At 31.9% G+C, this 27,525-nt stretch overlaps 1 protein-coding gene across 1 annotated transcript; it reads left to right on the plus strand.

Annotated features, from left to right (window-relative positions):
- Positions 1-1,931: 1,931 nt before the first annotated feature.
- LOC124532159 (facilitated trehalose transporter Tret1-like) lies at positions 1,932-27,487 on the plus strand. The gene is made up of 9 exons (XM_047106883.1): positions 1,932-2,197; positions 11,319-11,454; positions 11,733-11,947; positions 13,873-14,017; positions 17,786-17,924; positions 19,317-19,483; positions 21,388-21,583; positions 26,460-26,643; positions 27,152-27,487. Exons 1-9 carry the CDS (start codon positions 2,165-2,167, stop codon positions 27,332-27,334), a joined length of 1,398 nt encoding a protein of 465 aa, XP_046962839.1. The 5' UTR covers positions 1,932-2,164; the 3' UTR covers positions 27,335-27,487.
- Positions 27,488-27,525: the final 38 nt, after the last annotated feature.

Raw genomic sequence — 27,525 nt, forward strand, 5'->3', positions numbered from 1 at the left:
TGGAGGAAACCTCGTCAATATAACAATAAAAAATCAAAATTCCAAAAATTTTGACGTAGCGTTTGTTGTTATTGCCAGAATAGTATATGTATGTATGTGTGCCAAATTTTATGCTGCGTCCGTGTAATTTTCGTTAAAAGACCTTGACAGTTGTCATGAATATTAAATGTATTCGTAGTGTTTCTATACATAAAAACAAAACATTTTTAAAAACGGTCTTTTATTAAAAACAGAAATAAATAAAAACTAACATTAATGCTTTTACCGATAACGTATAATGTAATTTCCCGTTTGACCCATTCCCCAAAATTTACATGATATAAAAACTAATATTCTTTTTTTCCAAAATATATCGATATGTCAAGTAAGTATGAAAAATTAGGTATGAAGCAAAGCCTGTACTTCGAGAAAGAACATTGGCTGACCGAAAATTAAAAAAAGAGCGATGGTGCAGGCGAACACTAGTATTATTATTTAACATAAGTAAATTTATTAAGTGTCACTTGTAAAAAAATAAAATATCCGTTGTAGACCTTGCCCCAGAAAAGATGCATTGACTTTCCAGAGCTTGAAATTCGATATATATTAATATTATAAAAACTAAACATATTGCAACTCAATTGTAAGTTTTTAAATTTTGGTAAAAACATTATGAAGAAGTCATATGTAGTAAAGAAAATTATGATTTAATAGCAAATAAACGGGAAATTTCATTATTCCACGATTTCATAGTTCAAATTTTATCTACACGATTATTATGTTTAGTTGAGTCCTTTATATAATCTGGGGTGAATTGTTCTGGCTTATAATGCTAATGATACTTTAACTCACTAGACTTTAACTCATTTAGTATCACTTTAGGTTTAGAACTTGCTTAGGCTATAATATAATTCGTATCGAGGACTATCCAAGTCAGACCATAGGCTAAAATGTATTATCCTAAGTTATGCAAATAAATGATGTTTTATGTAGTTATAAATTCATTCAGGACTGGCCATTGTACTTGGCACACATTTAGATCTCACTTCTTTTGTCGTTGGAGTCAACAACCAAGGCTTCTATCTTAATATTGTATTTGGCTCTCATTTTACATTTATGTTTTAGATGGGATCTATCTATGTATATCAGTAACGATTTGTGAAGAATGAATATGTACTTTTGTGTAATTTTCTGTGAATATTTTGAGGTATTTAACTCTTTACTATATGTATATAAAGTGTATGATCAAATATATCGTCAGATCACCAAATATTTGTGCACAAATTATTAAAATTTATTGTATATTTTAGTTTACTCAAAATATTCCTTAAAATTACAACATTGAAATAATTATTACTTAAAATTTTCAAAACAAATTTTAAGAATCTGTTTGCCATCTTTGTACATTTGACAGAATACGTAAATAACGAAAAGTAAATCAACTTTAGTAAAACCTCATATTTCCATCTCATAGCGCGCAATTCAATTTAAATACTTTTAGAACCTTATATTTTTATTTAATTTTTCTAAGAGATGCATAAAACACTACTAAGTAATATTTTTAAGTAAGTTTTCAGTGAGCATATTGCTTGTATGATAATTTATCTGATATTACCTATCATATAGAAACATTTTTTATTCATTTATAAGTATTAAATAAAACCACAATTAAGGATCACTAAAAGATAAGCTAGCGTTTTTTCGTTATGTAAAACTTATTATCCTAGACCTTATTTCGCTGTGTTATCATAAACAATTACATTTCAATACAAGTAATTTCAGTAACTCCGTTAGGTCGTCATGTAATTCACGCCTAGGTGTCATATTATTTTGTCATTTAAATGATTTGTTCTGGTCCTTGTCGTTCGACGTCATTTATCGCATTAGCGGTAAAGTACAATCTCACATGACCGCTGTGCAAACGCGGATTTTTTTTATTCGATTGTGATCTCTAATCAAAACAGATCGTAAGAAGTCGTAGCGGGTGCATTCATAGCCGGCGGTCAAGAGGCACCGGTCTCTCGCCTGCTCCATTTAATTTTTATTCGCAAATTCTCTACGTAGTGCCAAGGACTGTTGTCGCGTGTCTAGGAAGACGTACTCGAACTAATATCGACTCTTATATATTTTTTTATCTTAGAATAACGTCGTGTTTCAAGTGAGACGCTTGACTCACTTTTTCGAGATGACTAAAATACCAGAGGCATTTTTAAAACAGGTATGTTATTTGTAATGTACATTTTATCTTATATGCTACCAAATTACATATGAAATATGAGTAAAATATTGATTTTAGAATTCAGCACTGTAATGTAACTAAACATTATACATTTTATTTTTTATATATGTAAATATGTCGTCTAATTTTATTTATAATAATCGACGTACCATAATTTAAATAAACATATACAGATTGAATTGTCATTTTGTTCTCAGGAAACGTTTGTGTTTAACAGAAATCGTTTAAATAATAACATTCAACGTCGTTACTGTAATTATTTTTTATCTTTTAATAAAATATTTTTTATGAAGTAAGTTATTTTTAAGTACGATATTAAAAAAATGTGAGGTAACATTATTTATTATGTTCTTATCAACTCTTAGAAAATACTAAGAATGTGGAACAAATTAATGATATCGTTTGTGGTTAAAATTAGCGCGATTGTTTGAACTTTTTCACATTTTTTTAAAATTTTTTACGTCAAAGTAGTAAGTAGAGTAGGTGCAATTATATATATATTATACAAATCTTACATCTTACTAATATTAAAAATGTAAAATTTGCTTGGATTGTTTCTTACTTAATCGCACCAGAACAATCAAATTTAAAACAGACAGATCACGTTTTGGAAAAGCACCTATAATAGGTTGCTTTTTATCGAAATATAATAGTTTGAGTTTTAGAATTGAGAATATTATCCGTAAAAGATCTATATATAGGATATAATATAATAGGTAGGTACCTACATATATACGCTATAAAAAGGAAAGTTAAATTCATATATATACAATTGAATTTAAAATGTGCGACGAATTATTTCTTTACTTATTATAAATTTAATGTCTTCATTTTAAGTGTTCTGGTTTTTTTACAAATTCTAAATCCCATCCATGCTCAGTAGGGTTATTCTGTACGTACTATCACAGAAATCGATATTAAAATGTCAAGATTTGATATGCAACATTGACAATAAGAATTATAAGTACGCGTATGATAATGCTGTATCACCGTCACTTGACTGTCAACAATTCTCGAGTGAGATACGGAGTGAATTTTCACAGAATCGCATTGAAGATCAAATTTTAGTAATTGTTATTTTTAAAGCGTAATCATACTAGATGAACATTCTCATATTTTTTTCTAATCTGTACAATCTTTAACTAAACGCTTTAACTAAAATTAATTTTAATGTAGAAAGCTTTGACTGAGACGTGGGAATGAATAGTTTTAGCAATTTTCCGGTTTTAATTGGACACTAGTCGATACTAAACATGAATTGAAGTTTTAATTGTTCTACTTCTATCTGTAAAAATGTCACGTTCATCATTTAATTCGTTAAAATAGATTCAAGTGTTAAATAATATCAATCATTGTATATTTTTAGATACACTTTATCTTTATTAAGAAAATTGCATTAAAAGAAAGTTTTAAGCTCAGCTTAACTAAAGTGTTTTGTTATTAAAATATTTTTTAAGTACGTACAATATAAACATTAAGTATATTGAGATTATATTGAAAATAAAAAACATTCCAGTATGTGTTATTAGTTCCCAAGGTACCTGTGGCGCATTGGTGATCTGAAGAATATTTAATATTTGGGTTTATTCTACGCGTAGTGGTAAACGCTTACCGCAGGTGTCTTGTTTGCTAATATTAATTTAGTTTTTTTTATTTCAAAGTGCGTGGTCAGAATTAAAAGGTTGGTTAGATTGTTTGACTGTAACAATAATCAAAATACAACTGGACAAAGTTATTTTCAGATAAACTTATAATATAAAGTAATATAACAAATAAAAAAAGTACTCTAGATTCAATTCAATCATTTCCCGCTTTGTTTTATAAAAAAGAAAAACGATTTCAATTTCCTGTTGCAATCAAATGTGTTTATGCCATGTACTGACTATCTAAACTGGCGGACCAAATGTTATTCTATTTTTAAAATTCCAACAATTGCATGTGCTATTACTTGTATTTGGAAAAATGTATTATGTATTTACTCGACTTTGTTATTGTGCATTGCATTTCAACTTCTATTTTACAACACGTTAGAGATTACATTAGTATCACAGCGACATAATAGCAATATGTTGATTTCCCAATTAAAGCTATTTGAGCTGGCCTCGAAATACTATTGTATTTTTTTCTTGATGAAACTCAAGGAAAAAGTGTTTAAACATCACACAAAATTGCAAATATCTCCATTTCGTGTTTACAATTACAGTAAATCTGTTTATCAACTTGTCATCGAGATATACAATTAGGTATGTATCGATGACAATAGATTTTAAATCACATTGTGAAGAAATTATAAACAATACGCTTGTTTAATTTATTACTTACATTTATGCACGGGACTGTACCTGGCTCACGCGTTATATGCTTTTATATTAAAGTTATTAATAATCTTAAATCTATAAATCTTTTCTTTTTATTAATATATTATTCAGAAATTATTTTAAACAGCAATTTTTAGTATGGTTGCGATCCGTTTGGAAGGGTGACTGAGCGAGAGTAGGTAATTACAGGCACAAGGGACAGCATTTTTTATATTACGATTGGCTTTTCACATTAAAGGCATATTAAATATTTCCTTTAGCACCCATGTCTATTTTCTTGTTAGTCTGCCTTCCTATTTTAAATAGTACCTTCAAGTATTTTATCTTTTTGTTAGTGATAATTTAGTGATTGATATGTTACGTCCATTCTCAACTACTTCTACTTCAGATTGAGCAGAGATTTTATCGTAATAAGTTGTTACGATATTTTAAATAGATATCCATATTTGCACCTATAGATTTTATATATATTCGTATATTTAAATGTCATATTATCCTTATAACTAACAATGAATTACAAAGAGCAAGAAAAAATACGCATGGAAAATGGATAATATGAGCATAAAACGGGTACCTATATGAATAAATTATTCTATTATTCAATTAAAATCCTATTATCAGAAAAAAATACATGACACTCACTTAATAATATTATTACATAACTAAAAATGTCAATTTACTTGAATAAAGTTAAAGTAATAAAACTATTTTGTAAATATTTTTCACTGAGCAGTTTTATTATTACATTATGTATGTCATTATAAAATTGTAAATACCCATAGATTGTAATCTCCTTAAATATCGTAAGATTGTGAAATGCTGGACATGCTTACAATTTCTCTCGATAGATTATATCATATGCGTATTTAAAATATCACGGTGATATATTAGCCAGTATTATATTATGAAATATGTTTTTATAGCCGATATTAATGATTATAGCCTCAATATACTATTAAGATTAAATATTTAAGGCTATTTCATTTAAGTTAGTTTTGCATGGACTTGACTGTGCATATGCCGCCTCGATTACATTATGATTTAAGAGGAAAATATATATAAGTAATAGTAATAGATAGCTTGGACAAAATATCTTCATGATTCAGACTGAGATATAACGAGTGTACTATACATGAATGGCCCACGATTTAGCTATTGAATTGGTATTTTGTCGGTCGCCCGATACGGCGTATACTGAATTTACTAGATAGACTTCTTCCGTTGATCATGCGATGCGTGATTTACTTGCCTTTGTTTGCTATTGAGAGACTTTTTGTAGTTATTTGCATTTGAATGTTAAGTTTTTTTTTTTTAAATAATTGTTAATATTTAACATAATGTCTCGTCTTGACAACAGTCGAAGACGTGACATTATAATTACACTTCAATTATTATAATAAAATATCACCTGTGTAAACATTTTCGATGTTATAATGAAACATTACTTTATTAATCATTTTATTTTTAAATCAAAAAAGATTACGAAAGTATTCAATAAAAACAGACATATGAAAATAATTATGGCATATATTATTACTCTTTAATTTGCATAAGCTGTCACTTCGCAGAATCGTCCAGTCAAAATGGTGGAGACTAATTTAAGACGGATTATATACGATGTCATTGAAATTACTGAATGTGGTCAGTGAAATTACTATTGGAAATTGCTTCGTAATATTCTAAGAATAGACCATTGACAAAATTACGTGCAATTTTATTGTCTAGTAAAATTATTTTAGCACGTTTCTTTATCGTCTCAATAATCTTGTATTGTGTATCATGACTTATTCTTAGCGCTTACAATTAACATACCTAAAATCTCTCACTTGTCTTCATTTGCATTTTCTTTTAATATACAATATTACATATAAATATTTTTATATATTTATCAATTCTGTGTACCTATATTCAACATATTTTTATTTTATTTTTTGTAATTTATTATGATTTCATTTTATTTTCTATACAATTGAAAATAAGCCCCATAGAATAGGGAATGTATACTGTAATAGCATCACTTTGAATCGTTTGGCTTGCCTGTAGTAGTTGCACTTATACAAGCGTACACAATTACACTCACACAATCTTCTAACTAACAGAAACTTAGAAACGGTAAATGAATAAGCGCTATTAGTTTATTAATTATTTTGATTAGAATTGTAACAACATTTATAATTTTTTATTACCCATTTTAGAAATATGTAATTTTATTCTTACAATGTCTTCTCGTTACTGTTATATTTTTGGCAGTGTTCGCCGGTATAGCACCCGGACTACGCTAACATCATAAGCTGTTTCGAGATGTACTACTTGTGAACAAAGTAATGCCATGCCCTGATTTCATAAGCTAAAATAATGTATACTTTTCCAATTTCGTTTGTTTTACATTTTTTCTTTTGTTTATTTAAATTTATGTTCATATCAATTCATCGTATACAGAAGTGAAGTTTGTTACGGAATGGGAGGCTTTTAATATTAGGAGTGAAAAATTCTTAGTATATCCAATGTAAGAAAGTAATGAATAAACTTATTATAATTAATTTCCATACATGTTTTTTACGTTGCACGCTTTTAAAACTATATTACATAATGTAAAACCTTCTTTGTCAATGTGATGTTACGCGCTATTCCATGCATAATTTAGTTATTCTACCCTATAAGTAACTTATGTAGATGTAAGTTATATCAAAACAATTTCAATAGAATTCTACCTAATGTGTTAATAATGCTAGTGATAATATTCTTAATGTGAAATTAAAATATAGGTCAATGAACTCATTGGCCTCTACTTTAATAGGTTTATGCTAAAAAAACAATTTATCGCTAATAACATGAGAGTATAACATATATCCTTGAAACATATTTATATATACGTATACATATATATAAATCAACAGCAACTTTAGGTAACAATCATATCGTTTCCGCAGATTGTAGGTTAGGTTAGAGATAGTTTTACATTTCGATGCTATTTAGGAAATGTGTCTAATATTTTATACACAACATATGATTAGATGGTTTATAGCACACCATAGGCTTAAAACGAGCGCTTTCTGACTATTTCTTTATTAAATAAAATAAATATGTAAACAAGCACAAAATATAGAAAAAACGTCGTAGTTTCTTTCGTCGGTTCATCTCAGGTTAGAGGTTTATTTTCCGAACCGGTGGTAATGTTTAATTCAATAATAAAAAAGTTAGTGTGATGCTTGTATATATTGAAGAAAGGAATTTGGTTTGACTTGATTTACTTAGACAATAGTGCTGAATAAAGCGATGTACCTACAGTTACTTTGAGTCTTTCTTAAAATCATTATTGACTGTGTTATTATTATTCGTGAAATATTGTTGTATGTTCATGCGAAATATTAAAAAAAATATTAATAACAGTTCGACTTCTATGGGTTACTTAAATTAACCGTTACAAATTACATGAAATTTCAGTTGTTGATTCGTGTACGTCCGCGTAAGTTTTTAGCCCAAAAAAATATTTTTGTATACTTATCCTTCAATATTCAATTAACTATATTATATCCGTACGAAGCCGGGGCGGGGTAGCTTGTATATATTTGCAGTTAAGGTATCAAGAGAATTGTAAGAGTGTTACAAGGCTTTTCTTTGAAATGTAATAAAAATTCAAACGAACTAATAAAAACGTTATTAAAATGAGAAATAATATTCATTAATTTGTAAAGCAAATTATGTTTTTAAGTAAGAATTTAACTTTTGATCAGATTGATTTTTTCAGTAATACCGTCGAAATTTACAGTTTATTTGAACTCAAACAGAATTATGTTAATTTTATAAGAGCATAATTTTAGTTTAACTGTAATAACATATTTATTAATTGATATAGAATTTATACATCATGATGATTTATTTTTCATGTTACCTATTAACATATATACTAATATTACGAAGACTAACGTAACTGTTATGTTTTCGCGTTGCGATAATCTGTAAATGTCCCTCTACTGGGCTGAGGCTTCCTCTTCTTTCGAGGAGCGGATTTCAAGATACTTGAACGATATTGCTACATTATATTGATATGGTGACCTTTGGTAAAATTTCGTTGAAATTAGATATATGCAGGTTTCCTCATGACGTTATTCTTCAGCGGTGGTCTCGAGATGTAATATATAAACACAAATTTAGCACTTAAAAATTAATTGGTAGGTTTGAACTTGCCACAATCTGTTAAGACGCACGTTTACCACCTGGTCATGGTCAACATCACACGAAAAAGCATCTACAATATGTATGTACGTGGTAATATATAAATATCGGAACTTGCCTTGCCTCTCGTAGAAAGTTATTGAGAAGCTGATCATCGGCTTTAATTAGCAAAATAGTTATTTTTCTAATAATAAAATCACATAATTTTAAGGTGAACGTTGAAATTGACAAAACCAAGAGAAAAAGTAGTAACATATAAATCGGGATATATAATTATCTTTAATCATTTTTATCACGTTTGCACTAGCGGCTGAAACCAATTACTTAACGTGGTTTCCTAGACCGGAACAGAAAATCCACAGTAATATTAGCTAAAGTAAATAGAGCCAGCAGTGAATATCTTATTGCCAAGGAAAAATGTCCCTGCACTGTCAAAGATATGGGCATTTACACTTTTGATGAATTGTCATCAAAAGTAAAGTAAACGATACTCATATATTGATCCTTAATACTGTTTACATAGAGATTCTGGCTGACCTTTGGGATTATTAAGGGTAGATAATAGATAGATGATTAATTAAATCAATATATACATATGTGGCGGAAAATAATTAAAAATATAGAAAGGCGTTAATATATTTTTTTTGCGTACGTATTATAAATCATAAGAAAAAACACCCACACAAGTGAGAAGAAATCGACTGCATAGCGTTATGCCTTTTGTCATCAAGGCCTACGAATTAGCCTCAGAGCTACAACTCAACATGTAACGTAATAACGTTACGTCATGTCATAATTGAAATCAATGTTGCACATTATAAAAACTCCTATGAAAACATCGTCACGCTTCGGTCGTACCATACCAGATGAATTGCCGTAGTTAGTCAGTAATCATATCATCGAAGACGATAGATTTCAATCATTGAAATATTTATTGACCCGATCGAGTCTTCGATGTTTTGCCTAAAAATGATATTTACATATTAATAATAATAACAATCTAAATTTCTGTATTAATATTATAAATGTGAAAGTAACTCTGTCTGTCTGTTACTCTTTCATTGGCATGAAGCAAACCTAAACTCGATGAAAAGACCATAGGCACTTTTAGGCACTTTTTTTGCCAGCATGACCAATACACTAAAACGCGAGCGAAACCGCGGGCAACTTGTTGTTGTTATAGTATATACAAAAGTCTTCGAGCTGGTAAAAAAAAAGGTTTTTCACTATGATACGATACTTTAATTATGCCACGGTGATTGAGTTCACATTTTATCAATTACAAATTAGTACTTGGTTAATTCAATCCGGGTGAAGAAACGTTCTTTGTTGACAGAAACGACCTTCGGCGCTTCGCTGACTCTTCAATTAAGCAATTTTAATGTAATGCTTAGGTTTTGACATCGGTTTCCTAGACGGAACTGATGGCTAAAACAGATTTTTTAAATGCCAATATTAAAGGAATACTATCTGGATTGAAATAGAAATCAAATAATTAATAATATTTTCAAAATATCAAAATAGCTTTATAAAAAATATCGATTTATTACGATCATTTTCCTTCGGTAACTGTCAATTGTTTACATTCCTATTTCCGTCTTAAATTTGATTGATAACATTGATGTCCATCAGTTGAAGTGTCTTTAGTGTAATCTTAGAATCGGAATCAACCGGGAATTTATTTCACATTTATGACTGACTATTTTGTGGAAGTAGATAATTTCATCTATTTCATGTGATAGGTTTTAGGAAAAATCAACAATCTAACTTATCATTCCAAGTTCAAAGCCAGGCAAAGGAACAGGCCTTCTCAAAAAGAAAAGGAGACCTCCCACTCGTAGGAAATAGACTGTACACGAAAAAGATCTTACAATACTCTCTCTATAAATATTATTTATTAAAATAAGAATTAATAACATTAAGTTGTAGTAAGTAAAATAATCATAATTTAAATAAATTTAGATACCTTATTTAAATGTCAGATATGTGAATATAAGAAGATTTTGAGATCATAATTTAAAAGAATATTAAGAGAACATTTTCTTGGGTTTTGATAATGTAAGATAACAGTAGTGCCCCTTTAAAAGCAGATGAGCTGTTTGTCAGTCGAAATATGTTATGTTTTTCTTTAAATAAAAGTCACAACAGCTATTAATATTTAACCTTCAAAAAAAAAAAAAAGGGAATTTTGCAGTAGGTACCAATTGAAACGTTAATACTTGATTATATTAAGCTAGAGCCATATTCAGGTAAAACTTAATTTATAATAAACCTCGTTAGTCCGAGTATTCTTGTTAAGTGATTATCAGATTTCAACAGTCCGCATTTATCACCAAAAGTTTGCACAAAATTTCAACTCAATCGTTGGCAAATTGTAGTTTAAAGTACAGTGGTATATTTGACTTACACATTTTGCCTAATAGTATAAGTTAAATAAAATATATTTTATAAAAGTACCGACTCCTCGAGTGTTACTCGAATAGGCAATCGTTGATCACTGTCTAGAAATAAAGTCTAAATAAAAAGATTGAGGATGCAGGCGTGTGGGATTTTCTTGGAGATATCCTGTGACGTAACAACCGGTGCTTATTTCTAAATTATTTCAGTTATGGCTCACCTTCGGCGCTTCACTCGCTTTCCTTATTATTGGCCTGGTCCGAGGATATTCAGCTTCCGCTATACCTTCGATAGAAAATTTGGATCCAGATCTGATTCAGCATAGCGAACAAAAATCATGGATTGGTAAGCATATGGATCTTTGTTCATAGTTTAATATGACAAGTCACGTGAATTCAAATCACAGATTTTTTTAATGTATTTGTATTTTATGATGCTATTATAAATTCCATTGAAATTTCAAATATATTAGCGAATAAAACGAAACACAAATTTCAATACGAGTGTCATTGAAAACGACGTGTTCGACTATCAAAGCGTAGGATGTGAGAATCAGCGTAATTGAATATGATGCTTTCATACGTAATTAGTCTATTTGACTATGATATTTTGTTATTCTACAGGTGCGATACCACCATTAGGAGCCTTTCTGGGCAGTATGTGTTCCGGGCCATTAATGCAACGTGCGGGCAGAAAACGAACTTTGCAACTGACTGCACCACTTTGGGCTGCCAGTTGGCTAATCCTCGGATTTGCACCTAACTTTCCGCTCGTGTTGCTGGGTCGTATCATGTCAGGCCTTTGCGTCGGATTCGCTTTAGCGCCAGCACAAGTATATGTGAGTATATTATTTACAACAGTTTTTCAATATGTTAATCAAAGTGTGTAGAATTTTTAAGTAATCTTAACGCTGACGTACGTATTAATAGGTTGTAGTCTTAACTATAGTAAAATAAAATTTAGATTATCGATCGATATAACATTGTACTTAGCTAGTTAGTCTAGATTAATAATTAAATGAAAATAATGGAGGATTATTAAGGCTTAGAGACTTAGACTTTAACGATAAACATTTAGCAAACCCGATCATATCACAAGCTACAAAATAGTTACACGTAGTTACAAACGCGTATATACATATATCATTGACTGAGGGAACCTTTCCTGAACTACAATTGGTGTTGACGCTTATTACAAAAGAAACATAAACGCTTATGCAATATATGAACGGAGCCCCCTTTATTGTTATATTGAGACTTGAATTCAGCTAAAAGTTAATTTAATACAAAAAATACACTTGACAATACAGAAATAAACCAAAAGGTATTGAATGCAAGTGTGTCCATGATGGTTGATGATATAAATTAAACATCCACGTAATAACAAATAAATAGTTTACACACAATTATGTTTCATATCTTGATAAAACATTTGTTGCAAAAGGATGCACAGCTGACAATAATAGATGTGCACGGATGTACATATGTATTATAGTATTTTTAACAGCAGTTGAGATTGATATGTAATATTCTTTTTACAAAGTGAACAATTTTTAGTCGTCACAAAAGTTATCAAATAAAATTTTTGTGACGGCAAAAAAATGTCTCTTTTATGTTGTTTGAAAAATAAATGTATTGTCTAAATGTTGTTGATTTTTTGAATAATTTCGAACAGTTTCAAATAAGCTGCCAAACATTTCAGTGCACATGCACCGTTATTTTTACATGCATAGATTTGTTTTACCATAGAAAACGATACAGTATTGGTTGTAACCTTCTCCTATTGTATTGCTTAAAAAACAATATCTTTTTCCTTAAGTTATTATAATTCGATTAGATACTATTTCCGTGTTTTTAGAAGGATGAAGTCAATGGAGATTTCATTGTTTTTACGACTTTAATATTTTGATAACAAAAAGTTATGTCGACTTCAAACGGCGTGCGTAGTACAATAATGAACATCATATTAAATTTTGATTACCTTGGACGTAGCTATTTAAAAATAACTACCTAAAGAGTAGATGAATGTGTCCGTTAATGACAGGCAGTGGGAAGTTGATAATTCGAACCAAATTACAGCAAAACTGTTTTTTTTTTTTTATAATAAGAGAATGATTCTCGCTGGTTCATTCTTATAGGTCAATTTTACTCGATGCGATATCGAATATCAAACAAATTAAAGCATTAAAAATTGATTCAATATACATATGTTTACTATATTTAATTTAAATTTACATTTGCCTCAAACTTCTTTAATGTTTTAATTAGTCTCAGCCACGTGTGATCTGTTTGTGTAATTCCTTATTTTAATTTATTAAATTTATTTCTAGTACTTGAATAATATTTACGTAGGTGATAGATCTAAAGCAGATGTCGGTATAGTTAACAGTTCAACATTGTTTCATATAAGGAAGTCTATATTCAATCATAATTGCTCAGTGTAATACAAAACACATTTGTTTATAGCAAGTTATAATTAATTTAATATATCGCAATTAAAATATAAGTATTTAAAAGCTGTTTCTATAAGTTTTACTAACATAATTTATTATTAGAAATATACGCAACTGTATATATTTCTAGTTAATATTTTTTGTTGTATATAACAAAGATTTTCTAATATATGAGAGATTATATGGGTTGTATTTTGTATTATGATATATTATGTGTAGGAATAACAACACATTCGAATATGTGAAGTAGATAATACAAGATGTAAGTATGTGTGTGTGAATCAAGAAATGACTTAATGTCTTGTTGTAAGGTAAGCGAGTGCTGTGATCCTGAAATCCGTGGAAGGCTGGGATCTTTGCCGACGCTGTCCATGTCACTGGGCATTCTAATCTCTTACTTGGCCGGTAACTGGTTGTCATGGAGATATCTGTCGTTCCTCTCCGCCTTGTTCTGCGGTAAATATAGCATTTAACAAGTTGCAATTGTTTTTAATATTTACTTGATAAATTAGTGTTTTAAATTTAGATAATAACGTTATTTGGTTCAGTTAAATTCGTGACTTATAATAATAAATATGAGACAACATCACATACATTACTCTGATCCCAATGTAAGTAGCTAAAGCATTTGTGTTATGGAAAATCAGAAGTAACGAAGGTACCACAAACACCCAGACCCAAGACAACATAGAAAACTAATGATAATCTATATCGACTCGGCCGGGAATCGAACCCGGGACCTCGGAGTGGCGTACCCTTGAAAACCGGTGTACACACCACTCGACCACGGAGGTCGTCAAAAACGTATAACTACATTCCTAATGGAAACGTAATATGTGAACAATCTGTCATAGTTTTATTTATTAATACAATCAGTTACTACATACAGGTAAATACATATCAAATAGTATAGTTAACACTTTAATAAGCAACTTTACTATAATTTGCTTTACGCCAATTTGCGACATAATGACGCTTGTGGCTTTTCAACCGACTTCCAAAAGGAGGAGGTTATCAATTCGTCTGTATTTTTTTTTTTTTTTTTTTTTTTTTTTTTTTTTTTTTTTTTTTTTATGTTTGTTACCTCATAACTTTTCACTGGGTGGACCGATTTTGATAATTTTTTTTTTGTTTGAAAGGTAGTGCTTCCCGTGGGGTCCCATTTTTTTTTTATTTTTTTCCGATGATGGTATCCATATGAAAACGACATAAGTCTTAAATTTGCATTATGTATATGCGCGACAAATAGGTGAATAACTGAAAATCACGTTAATGAATTTTGATAATTCTTTTTTTATTATAAAATATATACTTCAAGGGTAATTTGGTGAAAGTTTGGTAAGGTTCTGAGCACAGGATCCATGACAAAGTAACGGAACTGAAGGGAACGGAACAATTCTGAGGAGCACGTTAGCGATACTCAGTCGAATCTTTCAGTCGAATCAGTTATTTGGATATTTGAGTCACCTTCCGTAATGTGGTTATGTTTATGTAATTATCATAGTCGAATATTTTATTCAACTAGCTACCCACCCCGGCTTCGCACGGGTGCAATACTGATACTAAATATACTACAGAATTTGTTTATTTACGACATCACATCGCAAACTTCTAAAATTATCAGTGTTTCTTTACTATATTGTTCATGTATTATATACACAAACCTTCCCCTTGAATCACACTATCTTTTAAAAAAAACCGCATCAAAATCCATTGCGTAGATTTAAAGATATAGGGACAGAGAAAGCGACTTTGTTTTATACTATGTAGTGATGGAACGCCGATACGGCTCGCAGTTAGGGTGCGATATGGGGCAGAATTTCTTACTATCTTTAATCAAATTTTGTGTATGTGATGTGATGTCATATGATGTACGAAATAAAGTTGGTCTTTTTCAAAGTTTTTTTGCTGAGTTCGATTACAGCTCTTTCGAGCGATGCTTTATTCGCAAGTTTCCTTTGAAATTGTCCTCGAAGTAGTTTCTGACTCATATAAACGGAACGCTTAATCTATCCATATTAAAAAAAAATAGTTAGTCAACATCAGCTTCACTTAAAATCAAAAAATAAATAAAAATTTTAACAAAAAGAAAAACCGACTTCAAACAAAACACTATTTTAAAACAAATGAATATGCACGAAAAAGTAATAAAAATAATTGCGTATTCAACATATTTTTTAGAGTCTTCCTAAGTTAAGTGAAATGAAAAATATTAGACTACTTAAAAGTCGATTAACGATTATATCATGTAGTTATAATTATTGTTATATTTGGAGTCGGTGTCAGCCAATAAAACCCTACAGTATATCTATCAAAAAACAATACGAGAATACTTTAACAAATATGTTTTTTACAAATTACCTTTTACACAATAATATACTGAATCAATCAAGAGGCTCGTATCGCTTCTTTCTTTTGATTGTTGGGGCAAGGGCACCGTGGCTGACACCGGCTCCAAATATAACAATAATTATAACTACATGATATAATCGTTAATCGACTTTTAAGTAGTCTAATATTTTTCATTTCACTTAACTTAGGAAGACTCTAAAAAATATGTTGAATACGCAATTATTTTTATTACTTTTTCGTGCATATTCATTTGTTTTAAAATAGTGTTTTGTTTGAAGTCGGTTTTTCTTTTTGTTAAAATTTTTATTTATTAGCGTTAACAATATATGTGTATAAAAATAAGTATCTTGTTAGAAATGCCTGGAGCCAATTCCGCTAATGAATATACTAACAAATAGTCGCTTTATTGAATCGAAACGTAATTATTGTCGTTTAGCCATTTTCCTATTCTACTAATACAAATGTCCCGTTGCGGTTCGGTCGACGACGAAACCTATCGTAAGCATTATACATTAGCAGAATAGGACTTCCGTTACGACTTAGCTAAGATTTAATTTTGTAAGGAATAGAAGAAAAGGTAGAATGAACCATAAATAACTTTTACCTTCATACTCGTGTATTTAAACAATTTTTATTAGTTATCTTCCAAATTGACGATGACGACCTCCGTGGTCGAGTGGTGTGAACACCAGTTTTCATGGGTACGCCACTCCTAGGTCCTGGGTTCGATTCCCGGCTGAGTCGATGTAGATTATCATTAGTTTTCTATGTTGTCTTGGGTCTGGGTGTTTGTGGTACCGTCGTTGCTTCTGATTTTCTATAACACAAGTGCTTCAGCTACTTACATTGGGATCAGAGTAATGTATGTGATGTTGTCTCATATTTATTATATATTACTATATATTTTAAATCATATTCATCGTAACTGATCGATGTACATAAGGATCATGATCAGTAAAAATAATTATCTCGGCAAAAAATGAATTTCTTTTCACTTGTAGACAAGACGACTTGAAGTTTCAAAAATGCCTTCGCACTTGTAGTTAGTGTAGTGATAACCTTATTTGTCGAGATTGTCATTTGTTTGGGCTATACAATATACATTGATGAAATAATAATTTCGAAGATATTTGACGTCCAGTTCGGCGGTCTGAAGATATATATATTTTTAATTATAAATACCCTTACACCGGTATCAAATGTATATACAATGCCATTATAATACTGTTTATACAGTTATCGCACTTATATTTATGTGTATTATTTAGATTATTTATTTAGAGCGCATTACAGAGTTGTAGAACAAAACAACTAAAACAAACGGGCTAACATTATTATCTCGGTGTGCGTGATGGTCATAATTTACACGTTACAAACATCTTACTTCTTGACTCGTGTGCGTTTACTCAGTGACCAACTATTGGGTACTTCTTTCGAAAACTTTAAAACTTCTATAGATACAAATAATAATCAACAACAAAAACAACAGCCTGTAAATTCCCACTGCTGGGCTAAAGGCCTCCTCTCCCTTTGAGGAGAAGGTTTGGAACATATTCCACCACGCTGTTCCAATGCGGGTTGGTGGAATACACGTGTGGCAGAATTTCTATGAAATTTGTCATATGCAGGTTTCCTCACGATGTTTTCCTTCACCGCTGAGCACGAGATGAATTCTAAAGACAAATTAAGCACATGAAACAGCGGTGCTTGCCTGGGTTTGAACTGGCAAACATCGGTTAAGATGCACGCGTTCTAACCACTGGGCCATCTCGACTCTAATAAAATCTAAAAATAATAATCAAATCTCAATTTTTTGTGATATTAACAGTATATTGATTAAAATGAATGAAGTTTATATTTAATTTCTTGTAGCGGCTTTATTTTTTGTTCTACTCCCGTTACCGGAGTCTCCAATATGGTTGAGTTCAAGAGGCCTGGACAACACAGCCGCGGTGAAGTGGTTGCAACTCTCCCAACACGCCATCGCTACCGTCAAAGAGGACGATCAAGAGTGAGTTTTGTTTGAATAATTAATGTACATTAGTTATTTGATTGCTTGATTATATTCATTCCCAAGCGGAGTAAAATATCGTACACCAATGACAATCTTAACAATCGTTGGACAAATCTTAACAAAATATAAATTCAAAGTAGGAGAACAGTTTAATTCATTGTTTATTTTTCTGAAAGTCGCACAAAAATAAAAATAAACTACATGAATTTAAATCTTAAACAGTATAGTATTTGTAAAAAGTCCTTATATATTTTTATAAGGCTGTAATATACCTATTATTATATATGTTACATATTTTATGATATGATCTTTATTATTATTAGTTTTTCTATGGAATCTAACGTCACTCCGAACGTTTCGTAGGTCTACATACATACATTTAAAAATCTTACAAAAATAATGATTCTAAAGATGAAATAGTCTTTATTGTATTATAAATATTATTGACTAAAAAAATTGAAACAAATTAAAAAAAAATCCGAGTAAAATATTACTTTCGGAAATCTTAAATATTTGTACCAATTTATTAGCGATGTGTTAGAGCTAGCGCACACTGGTGATTTTGGTCATGGTGACTGTTTCGTCACTCTTGTTAAGTCCGTGAATATATATGGAGTTGCGCGCATGTTACGACGTGACAATTGGGTGACATTTGTTTACGCCGACCGGCGAACAATCCTGTGACGAAACTGTCAGCGTCTTTACGTTTTTTCATAGCAATGCACGCATGAATTTTGACTGCCGACTTTGGCGCGCGCAAAATGGCTTTACCGTCTACTCAAAACGTAAACCTTCGTGAAGACGATATTGATAATGATGTTCTAATAGAAGAAGTGGAAAAGAGACCAGCTCTTTATGATAAAAAGTTGAAAGAGTATTCAGATATTCACGTGAAAATTAAAGCGTGGGAAGAAATTAGTGCCCAGTATTCTCTTCGCTTTCTTTTTCTGCCGAGTCTCACGAGTTCACGGAGAACGACCGTCTCTTCGAAATCCATAGAGGCAAATGACGACTTCGATTTCGAAAATTTTTTGCCCTATTTCTATTAATGAGCGCACTCCACTTTGGAAAGGTGACGTGACAATGACAAACACTTTTAAGTCCCCGTGACAAAAATCACCAGTGCGCGGTAGCTCTTATTGTTGGCAGAAATAATTTGTGGCAGACGGATCTTAGATCGTTCTTGATCATTTACTATTCTGAAGTTTTTTAAAAAATATTTTTTATTTTGAAATAAATTTATACTGCTCTATTTCTAAGTAATCTTGGTATTAAATTAATTAACTTGCCTTGTCTGCTATGTCTTATCGGAAATTTAACTGTCACATCATTAGGTTATTATATTTATTGAGCTGATTATGGTATTTTAATTATTTTTAATTCTTGCAGGCACAATGAAAAAGTAGAAGAGCCCAAAAGTCTGTTTACACGCGAAGTATTCTTTTCTTCGGCGGTCATCAAGCCCCTCGTTGTGGGATTTGCGTTGCTCTTCTTCCAACAGTTCAGCGGTATCGACGCTGTCATCTTCTTCACCGTCGAAATATTCCAAACCGCTGGTAAGGACAATTGTATCATACGACAGGACTACGATGAGTTCTGATAAAAAATAAGCTGTTTTTCTCCTACTTGTATATTTAAGATATTTATGGTTTTGAACTTAAATCTTAAAAAAAAATCTTTGGTAGCGAACGATTATTGATGAGACTTTTTTTTATTGCTATAGTTTCTGTAATATAGTTCTTTTTTTAATTCAAAAAGTATATTTTTATGATAATAATATACACATAATTATTTTTATTTTCATCTATTTGCTGAGAAAGTTGTTTAGTAATTTCTTCTTTTTAATGTTATATTTTAGCCTTACTGCGATTTGGCGTCTTTTATAAAGTAAAGGAATTATTATTTAAGTATCTATAAATTACGACTTAATGAACATAAATATAATAAAAATATTGTCATACTGAGTCTAGTCGAATAGTTCCAAATTACTTGCGAGGAAAAAATACCTTAGTCCGAAAGCAAGTACACTAGCTTAAACACATCCATTATTCATGTATATGTAACACATAAGCACACACAGGCACGGGCACTCTACACAGTAGCGAAATTTGGAATAAAAATCCCGAAGGAAATTAGCGCAATTATTCAATTAAATATAATACTTCCCCGATATGTGTTTCAAGGCGCACTAATAACGTAATTAAGCGTTTAACGTGTAATGATAATAATGACGCGCGGGCTCTGGCGTCGCGTTGATTTATTTAATTTAATTATACAACCGAGTAACGTAAGTAATATTCATGACTTCGCCTGCTCTCGTGTGTAGTACTGCACGAGAACATCAAATGTACTTCTTAATTCGTTAGTATTGTACTTTGACAAGCTTTTCATTTTGGTTCTAACGAGTCTAATTGGTTCGTTGATAGTGATTTATCTCTTACTTTTGTAGCCTTTGAAAACTGGTATCGTAAGTTTGTGAGACACGTTTGTTTTTATATTCAAACTAGCCACCCGCTCCGGCGTCGCACGGGTGCAATGCTGCTACTAAATAAACTACAGAATGTTTTCAGAACGTCTAAAATCGTGGACTTTACTGAAGACCTTTATGAGGTGTATAAAGTTCGACATAAATTTGTTCTCTCATCTAATCTCGTAGGATTCAGTCAGCTTTTGCAATGTAAAAACTTCTAAAATAATTCATGTATACTATACTGTACATGTCTTATAGGTATAAATCTTCCCCTGGAAACAATCCAACCCCATGAAATCTATCTTTTGAAAAAAAAAACCGCAGCAAAATTTTAAGGTTCTTAGCTTACATAGGGACAGATAGCGGTGTCACGGTAGCATGCGTAAGCGATCGTGACGCCCGCCGAAAGACGGAGAGGGTACCGCTGGTTTTTTAGTGGGTAAACCCGGTGGATCTGGGCGCACTCGGCGTCCAGGGAACCGGGGAGTCCCACACCCCCCCCCCACCTTCCAGCACGTGGGGGAAGCGCGTAACGCGTTTTTCCAGCGAGAAAAAAAAGGGACAGACAGCGATGAGCGACATCGTTTTATACTGTGTAAGTATAGTCGGGTAGTCTGGCAATCTGGTTGTACGCGCAGGAAGCAAGCTGGACGTGATGACGGCAACGATCGTAGTGGGCGCCGTGCAACATAAATATAATAAAAATATTGTCATACTGAGTCTAGTCGAATAGTTCCAAATTACTTGCGAGGAAAAAATACCTTAGTCCGAAAGCAAGTACACTAGCTTAAACACATCCATTATTCATGTATATGTAACACATAAGCACACACAGGCACGGGCACACTACACAGTAGCGAAATTTGGAATAAAAATCCCGAAGGAAATTAGCGCAATTATTCAATTAAATATAATACTTCCCCATCGTTTTCATCGTTTTATACTGTGTAAGTATAGTCGGGTAGTCTGGCAATCCGGTTGTACGCGCAGGAAGCAAGCTGGACGCGATGACGGCGACGATCGTAGTGGGCGCCGTGCAGCTGCTCAGCAACGGCGCGAGCACGGCGCTGGTGGACCGCGCGGGGCGGCGGCCGCTGCTGCTGCTGTCGGCCGCCGCCATGTGCGCCGCCATGCTCGCCATGGGCGCCGCCTTCTACTTTGAATTCGAGCACAACTCTTACCTGGGGTGAGTCGGTGCGACTGTTTAACTTATTCCTCTTATCGCTATATTAGGTACATAATATGTACAACAACAACCTGTAAATTCCCACTGCTGGGCTAAAGGCCTCCTCTCCCTTTGAGGAGAAGGTTTTTCGAACATATTCCACTACGCTGTTCCAATGCGGGTTGGTATATACACATGTGGCAGACTTTCTATGAAATTCGTCACATGCAGGTTTCCTCACGATGTTTTCCTTTACCGCTGAGCACGAGATGAATTATAAAGACAAATTAAGCACATGAAACAGCGGTGCTTGCCTGGGTTTGAACCCGCAATCATCGGTTAAGATGCACGCGTTATAACCACTGGGCCATCTCGACTCTTGATATATGTACGTATTTATGCAAAAGTAGGAAAACTTCATGGTAAAAAAGGTATTACTCAGTTTATATCCGTCTGAGGAAGATTTCGCGTCGGTTGGTAATAATATCACCAAGACTCAATATTGTTTGTTAAAATAATAGCACTATTTTTAATGAAGCCTGTGTTGGGATTTCAGTTATATTGTTATAGTTTTTTTTTTTTCAAACAGATGCATGAATATTTTGTACATTTTTTTTAAAAGTAAAATATGAAAGGATAATATTTTTAACTTTATTCAATTTACATGAAATATATATAAAACACATACAATTGTTTTGTTTTATATTAAAATTGCACTCTAAAACACAGCTCCGTGCAATGACACGATGGACATGTGAAAAATAAACAATTCGAAATGGTTCTAACTCAAGTTTCACGTTTGTGGCGACCATTAGAGTTTTCTTTCAAATGATTTACTTTATTCATCGCCATACACTTGTTAAATCAAATTCAATTCTTTGTATGTGCGGACAATAGGTTTTTTTTACATTTTTAAATAGTTTAAGGAACTCTAATTGAATGTTGACCCATGGTTAGCACATATTGACCCATGGTTAGCACATATTGACATGTGCTTTAAATAATGCGTATATAATTATGTATATACAAACAAAACACCTAAGTGAATCATCATTTTGCCGAAATTCGTATGCAGTGGAATGTTTACTTACATTTTAGTGATATTTGTTCCTTGGTAAATATAAGTTTAGCATCAGCAGAATAGAGTCGAGATGGCCCAGTGGTTAGAACGCGTGCATCTTAACCGATGATTGCGGGTTCCAAATATGTTCCAAACCTTCCCCTCAAAGGGAGAGGAGACCTTTAGCCCAGCAGTGGGAATTTACAGGCTGTTGTTGTATGTGTCGTGTGTTCCTCGTTAAATATAAGTTTAGCACCAGTAAAGTATATTTCACCACTGGGACTAAGAAGCCTCCCTTTTGAGTAGAAGGCTTAGAGCTTATTGCAATACGCTGTTCCAATGCAAAAGATACACATGTGACAGAATTTCATTGAAATTAGCCACATGTTTTTCTTACGGCGTTTTGTTCATCGCGGAGCAAAAGATGAATTAGAAACACAAATTAAGCACATTAAAATTGGTGGTGCGTACCTGGATTTTCAACCCGTAATTATCGTTCCTAACTACTGGGCTATCTCGGCGAGCAATGATAAATCTCATAATAAAAATTAAATGATAAATGAAATGGAAGAATTTCCTTTGTTTCATTCACCCGATAATAATACTTCGGTCATAAAATTAGAAAAAGATTTGTCTGCACGTCCTGCGTAATTGACTAAGAAATTCAGTTACTTTCAGTGTTATTAGTATTTTAATAAAATCAAATTGTAATCCAAATTTATAATTTAATTAAAAATAGGGTTGCGGTTCTGAATCTCTTAAGCCTTAAGATATTTTTGCCGGCACGTCTTCGAAATGTTTTCAGGCGAAATTTATTTTAAAATTTAGGCAAAGCTCGGTTGGGCTTAGACAAATATATATTTCTTTACTATTTTTTTCTTATAGACGATCATATTATAAATGTTACGTCGACACTTATTAAGGTGTTAATTGGATATATTTTCCATGATTCTTAAGTGATTGAATTTAAGTAGCAAAGTATTTTATGAGTTTATCAAAAAACAATACCTCAATACCTTTACCTCCTTGCTAATAATATTAAGATTTGTGGTTAAAACCTAAATTAATCGAATTTATATTTAAATTGAATTTTTTTAGCAAATTCAATATAGGTATTTAATGAGATGCGCTACATTGTTATCGTCGTACAATAGTACACATCAATAACTACAAGAGGTCTTAGCGTGACTGGCTAATAAAGACGGCAGACATATAAAATTAGAATATGTTTTTATAATACATTGATAAATAAGGCACAAGATTGTATTAAAAATAAAAAAGTGGACTTGGTATTTGCTTATTTCTAGGTAGAATATGTTTAAATTTAATCATAATTATTTTAATATTAATTATGGTTCTTTTATATAATATTACTAAGAGTATCTAATGTTGCACTATTTATACCTGCTATATAACACTATCTCTCACAGCTGTGGGTTCGCTGGAAGAAATTTCTTTTAGAAATAAGCCCGCCATTGTAAACAAAAATTTCATGTATAAAACTACGATGTAAAATTTCTCAGTGCAATAAAGAGTATTATATATATATATATATATAATTATTGACATACTTTTGTAAACACTTAATACTTCTACCAATTGATAATGTTCATTTAAAAAATGTGCGGGTCGAAAAAAAAATACAAACAACTAAACACGCGCAATTAATAAAAAAATGTTCAATATTAATTATACATAAAATGGGCAATAACATTTTAAATAAACCTACGAATTAATTAAAGGTTCCAATGTCATCTAATAAGTTGATAAGACTATCTATATATATTGACGACCTCCGTGGTCGAGTGGTGTGTACTGGTTTTCATGGGTAAGCTACTCCGAGGTCCCGGGTTCGATTCCCGGTCGAGTCGATGTAGATTATCATTAATTTTCTATATTGTCTTGGGTCTGGTGTTTAGTGGTACCGCCGTTACTTTTGATTTTTCATAACATGAGTGCTTTAGCTACTTACGTTGGGATCAAAGTAAGGTATGTGATGTTGTCTCATACTTATTTATTTATTTATTTACTATCTAAATAAAACACGTTATATATTTGTGTTTAGGACCGCGGAGCTCTAGAAATTATACATTTAAACATAATGAGTAATGTTACATTTATATATTTAAGCCAACAAGTGCGAGCATCCCTTCGCAAGAGTGCCGCACTATTGTACCTCTCGTGGGAATTTAAACTATAACAATAGTAGAGCTCTATATCAATGGGATAGTAACTCTTTACATGAAACAAATAATACGGACTTATTATTTTATTTGATTTTAATATGATTGCAAGAAATAATTGCAACTGGGAAACTGCAGTTTATAAAAGTATAGCAAAAATTTGCTTATATAGCGAATGCTATTTTTTTATACTTTATTCGCCATAAACAATTGCATTATATAAAAGGTAGGCGTACGAAACTTGAATGCTTTTATTTTTATTGCCTTTATATATAATATATCTTTGAAAAATAAAATATTAACAAAATAAATGAAAATAGTAATTTGGCTCGAAAACGGTAGTAACGCATTGAAAAAAATACCTATTTCTGTTTTATATAAAATGTACAATAATTATTTAATACTTCAATATTTTATTATCATATGAGTACTGAGTCGAAATATAACTATAATATGGTTACTTTACATATATAGGGAAACTAAAACATTTTTCAAAGTTTTTTTAATTTTTTTAGTTTTTTAATGTTGTTATTTATTCATGATGTTTGGTGTTTTTTTTTTGTAGGTACACTTTATAGGTAGTGAGTAGACACTGTGTAGGTAGATTATTATCAGATACTACTAGATAGATAGTAATTAATTTTCTTTGAACTTTTCTGTCACGAAAACTTGATTCAATTTATCTTTTACGAGTATATTTTAAGAATCAAAATATTCTTTTATAGAGTAGGCTTTTTCAAGCACTTTTTAATTGTCATATCACGGATGGTGCAGTATTTAGATTCGACCGATATCATCTTAGGTAAATACATGCTTTTCATCCATCGCCTTTCACAGTTTCATATTAAGATAAATCTGTAAGAACAAACACGAAATTCACATCAGCCAATCGTAAAATATTAGAACGTGACAAGCGACATGAACTGCAGTAATTATAACATGCAAAGGATACGCGCGTCAAGACATCGTATCCACTGTACCTAAGTCGGTTTTTAACATTTGAAGCGATACGAGTATACGAAGTTAGCACAATAGTGTTGCAGGTTTTACATAAATTGTCCTTCTCTCGTAACGATATGATTTAACATCGAATTTGTACTTATTTTATGTAACTTTCCTTAACTTAATTTATGATGCTTTTTACGTTAAGGTCGACTTTTATTTTTGTTGAAACTAATTACATACGAATGGATAACGCGACGAGTCGAGATGGCCCAGTGGTAAGAACGCGCGCATCTTAACCGATGACTGCGGGTTCAAACCCAGGCAAGCACCGCTGATTAATGTGCTTAATTTGTCTTTATAATTCATATCGTGCTCAGCGGTGAAGGAAAACATCGTGAGGAAACCTGTATGTGACAAATTTCATAGAAATTCTGCCACATGTCCATTCCACCAACTCGCATTGGAACAGAGTGGTGGAATATGTTCCAAACCTTATCCTCAAAGGGAGAGGAGGCCTTTAGCCCAGCAGTGGGAATTTACAGGCTGTTGTTGTTGTTGGATAACGCGAAGATCAAGGCTCATTGCTGATCGCGTGGAATGGTGGCAAGGATGCTGGCAGCATTTCCCTGTTGAATCGCAATTCCGATGTTTAGGGAGTGATGAAGAAGTCTTACAGTATTTTTTTTTAATTTAGACATTTGTTATAAAGGTATCTGCCGATAGCCAGCTTGGTGGTGTTCATGCTGGGATTTTCGCTTGGGTTCGGAGGCCTCCCGTTTCTACTGCTCGGAGAGCTGTTCCCCGCGCATTACCGCTCGCAGCTGTCCGCCATGGCCAGCGCCGTCAACCTCATATCCATGTTCACCGTCATCAAATCTTATCATGCTTTGGAGGTAAGACGGATAATTATGTCAGTAAGACTTTATATAACATTTTATTTGATTCACGGATATTTTTATAAACAATCATTTCAGCTAAATAAAAAAGTATTTGTTTATTTTGTATGCATTAAAATTCATGAAATATTTTTTTATAGAACAGTAGTACAAGTGAATTAAGGAGAGACTAATATTCCTATTTACACCTTAATTACCTGTTGAGTTTATGACTTGTGTTAGGAGTGGATACTATGATAACTAAAACGGATAATCGATTCTGCGAATTTTTGTCGTGAGGCGCCCCGTTAACTATTGCGCTATTGACGCTTTCAAATATATTATGTACATAGCAGATTGTAAAATTACCAACATCAAAACTTTTGCGAAATTTCAGCTCTGTTTCTAGATTTTACTCTACTGGTATGCATAGTTCGTTACTGATTATTACTAGAGTAGTGCGTAACAAAATATCATAATTACAAATATCAATGTGTTTATTTTTGACACGTGTTGTCGCTTTCAGCGCGTATTGACTTCAGCGGGGACGTTTTGGATGTACGCTTGTTTCTGCGCGGTGGCGTTTTTCTTCGTTGTGTTCATGGTCCCCGAGACGAAAGGGAAATCGCTCGCCGAGATAGAGCAGCACTTTCGGGGCAAGAAGAGGAAAAATGAGGTCGATTTGAAATCGGTTCAAACGAAATTTTAGTCATAGGAATAAAATATACGTAAGAGATACAGTTGAAAATGTACGCCTCCGGTTTCTTGGATATAGTTGTTTATATGTTATGATATTAATATGTAAACGTTTTAAATAACTCAATGAATTAATATAAAGTATTATCAATTAATTATGTCATTTAACTTATGGTCATTTCCGTTTTAGATTAGTTTTAGAGG

Source organism: Vanessa cardui, chromosome 8 (genome assembly GCF_905220365.1).
Source record: "Vanessa cardui chromosome 8, ilVanCard2.1, whole genome shotgun sequence".
NCBI classification, from domain to species: Eukaryota; Metazoa; Arthropoda; class Insecta; order Lepidoptera; family Nymphalidae; genus Vanessa; species Vanessa cardui.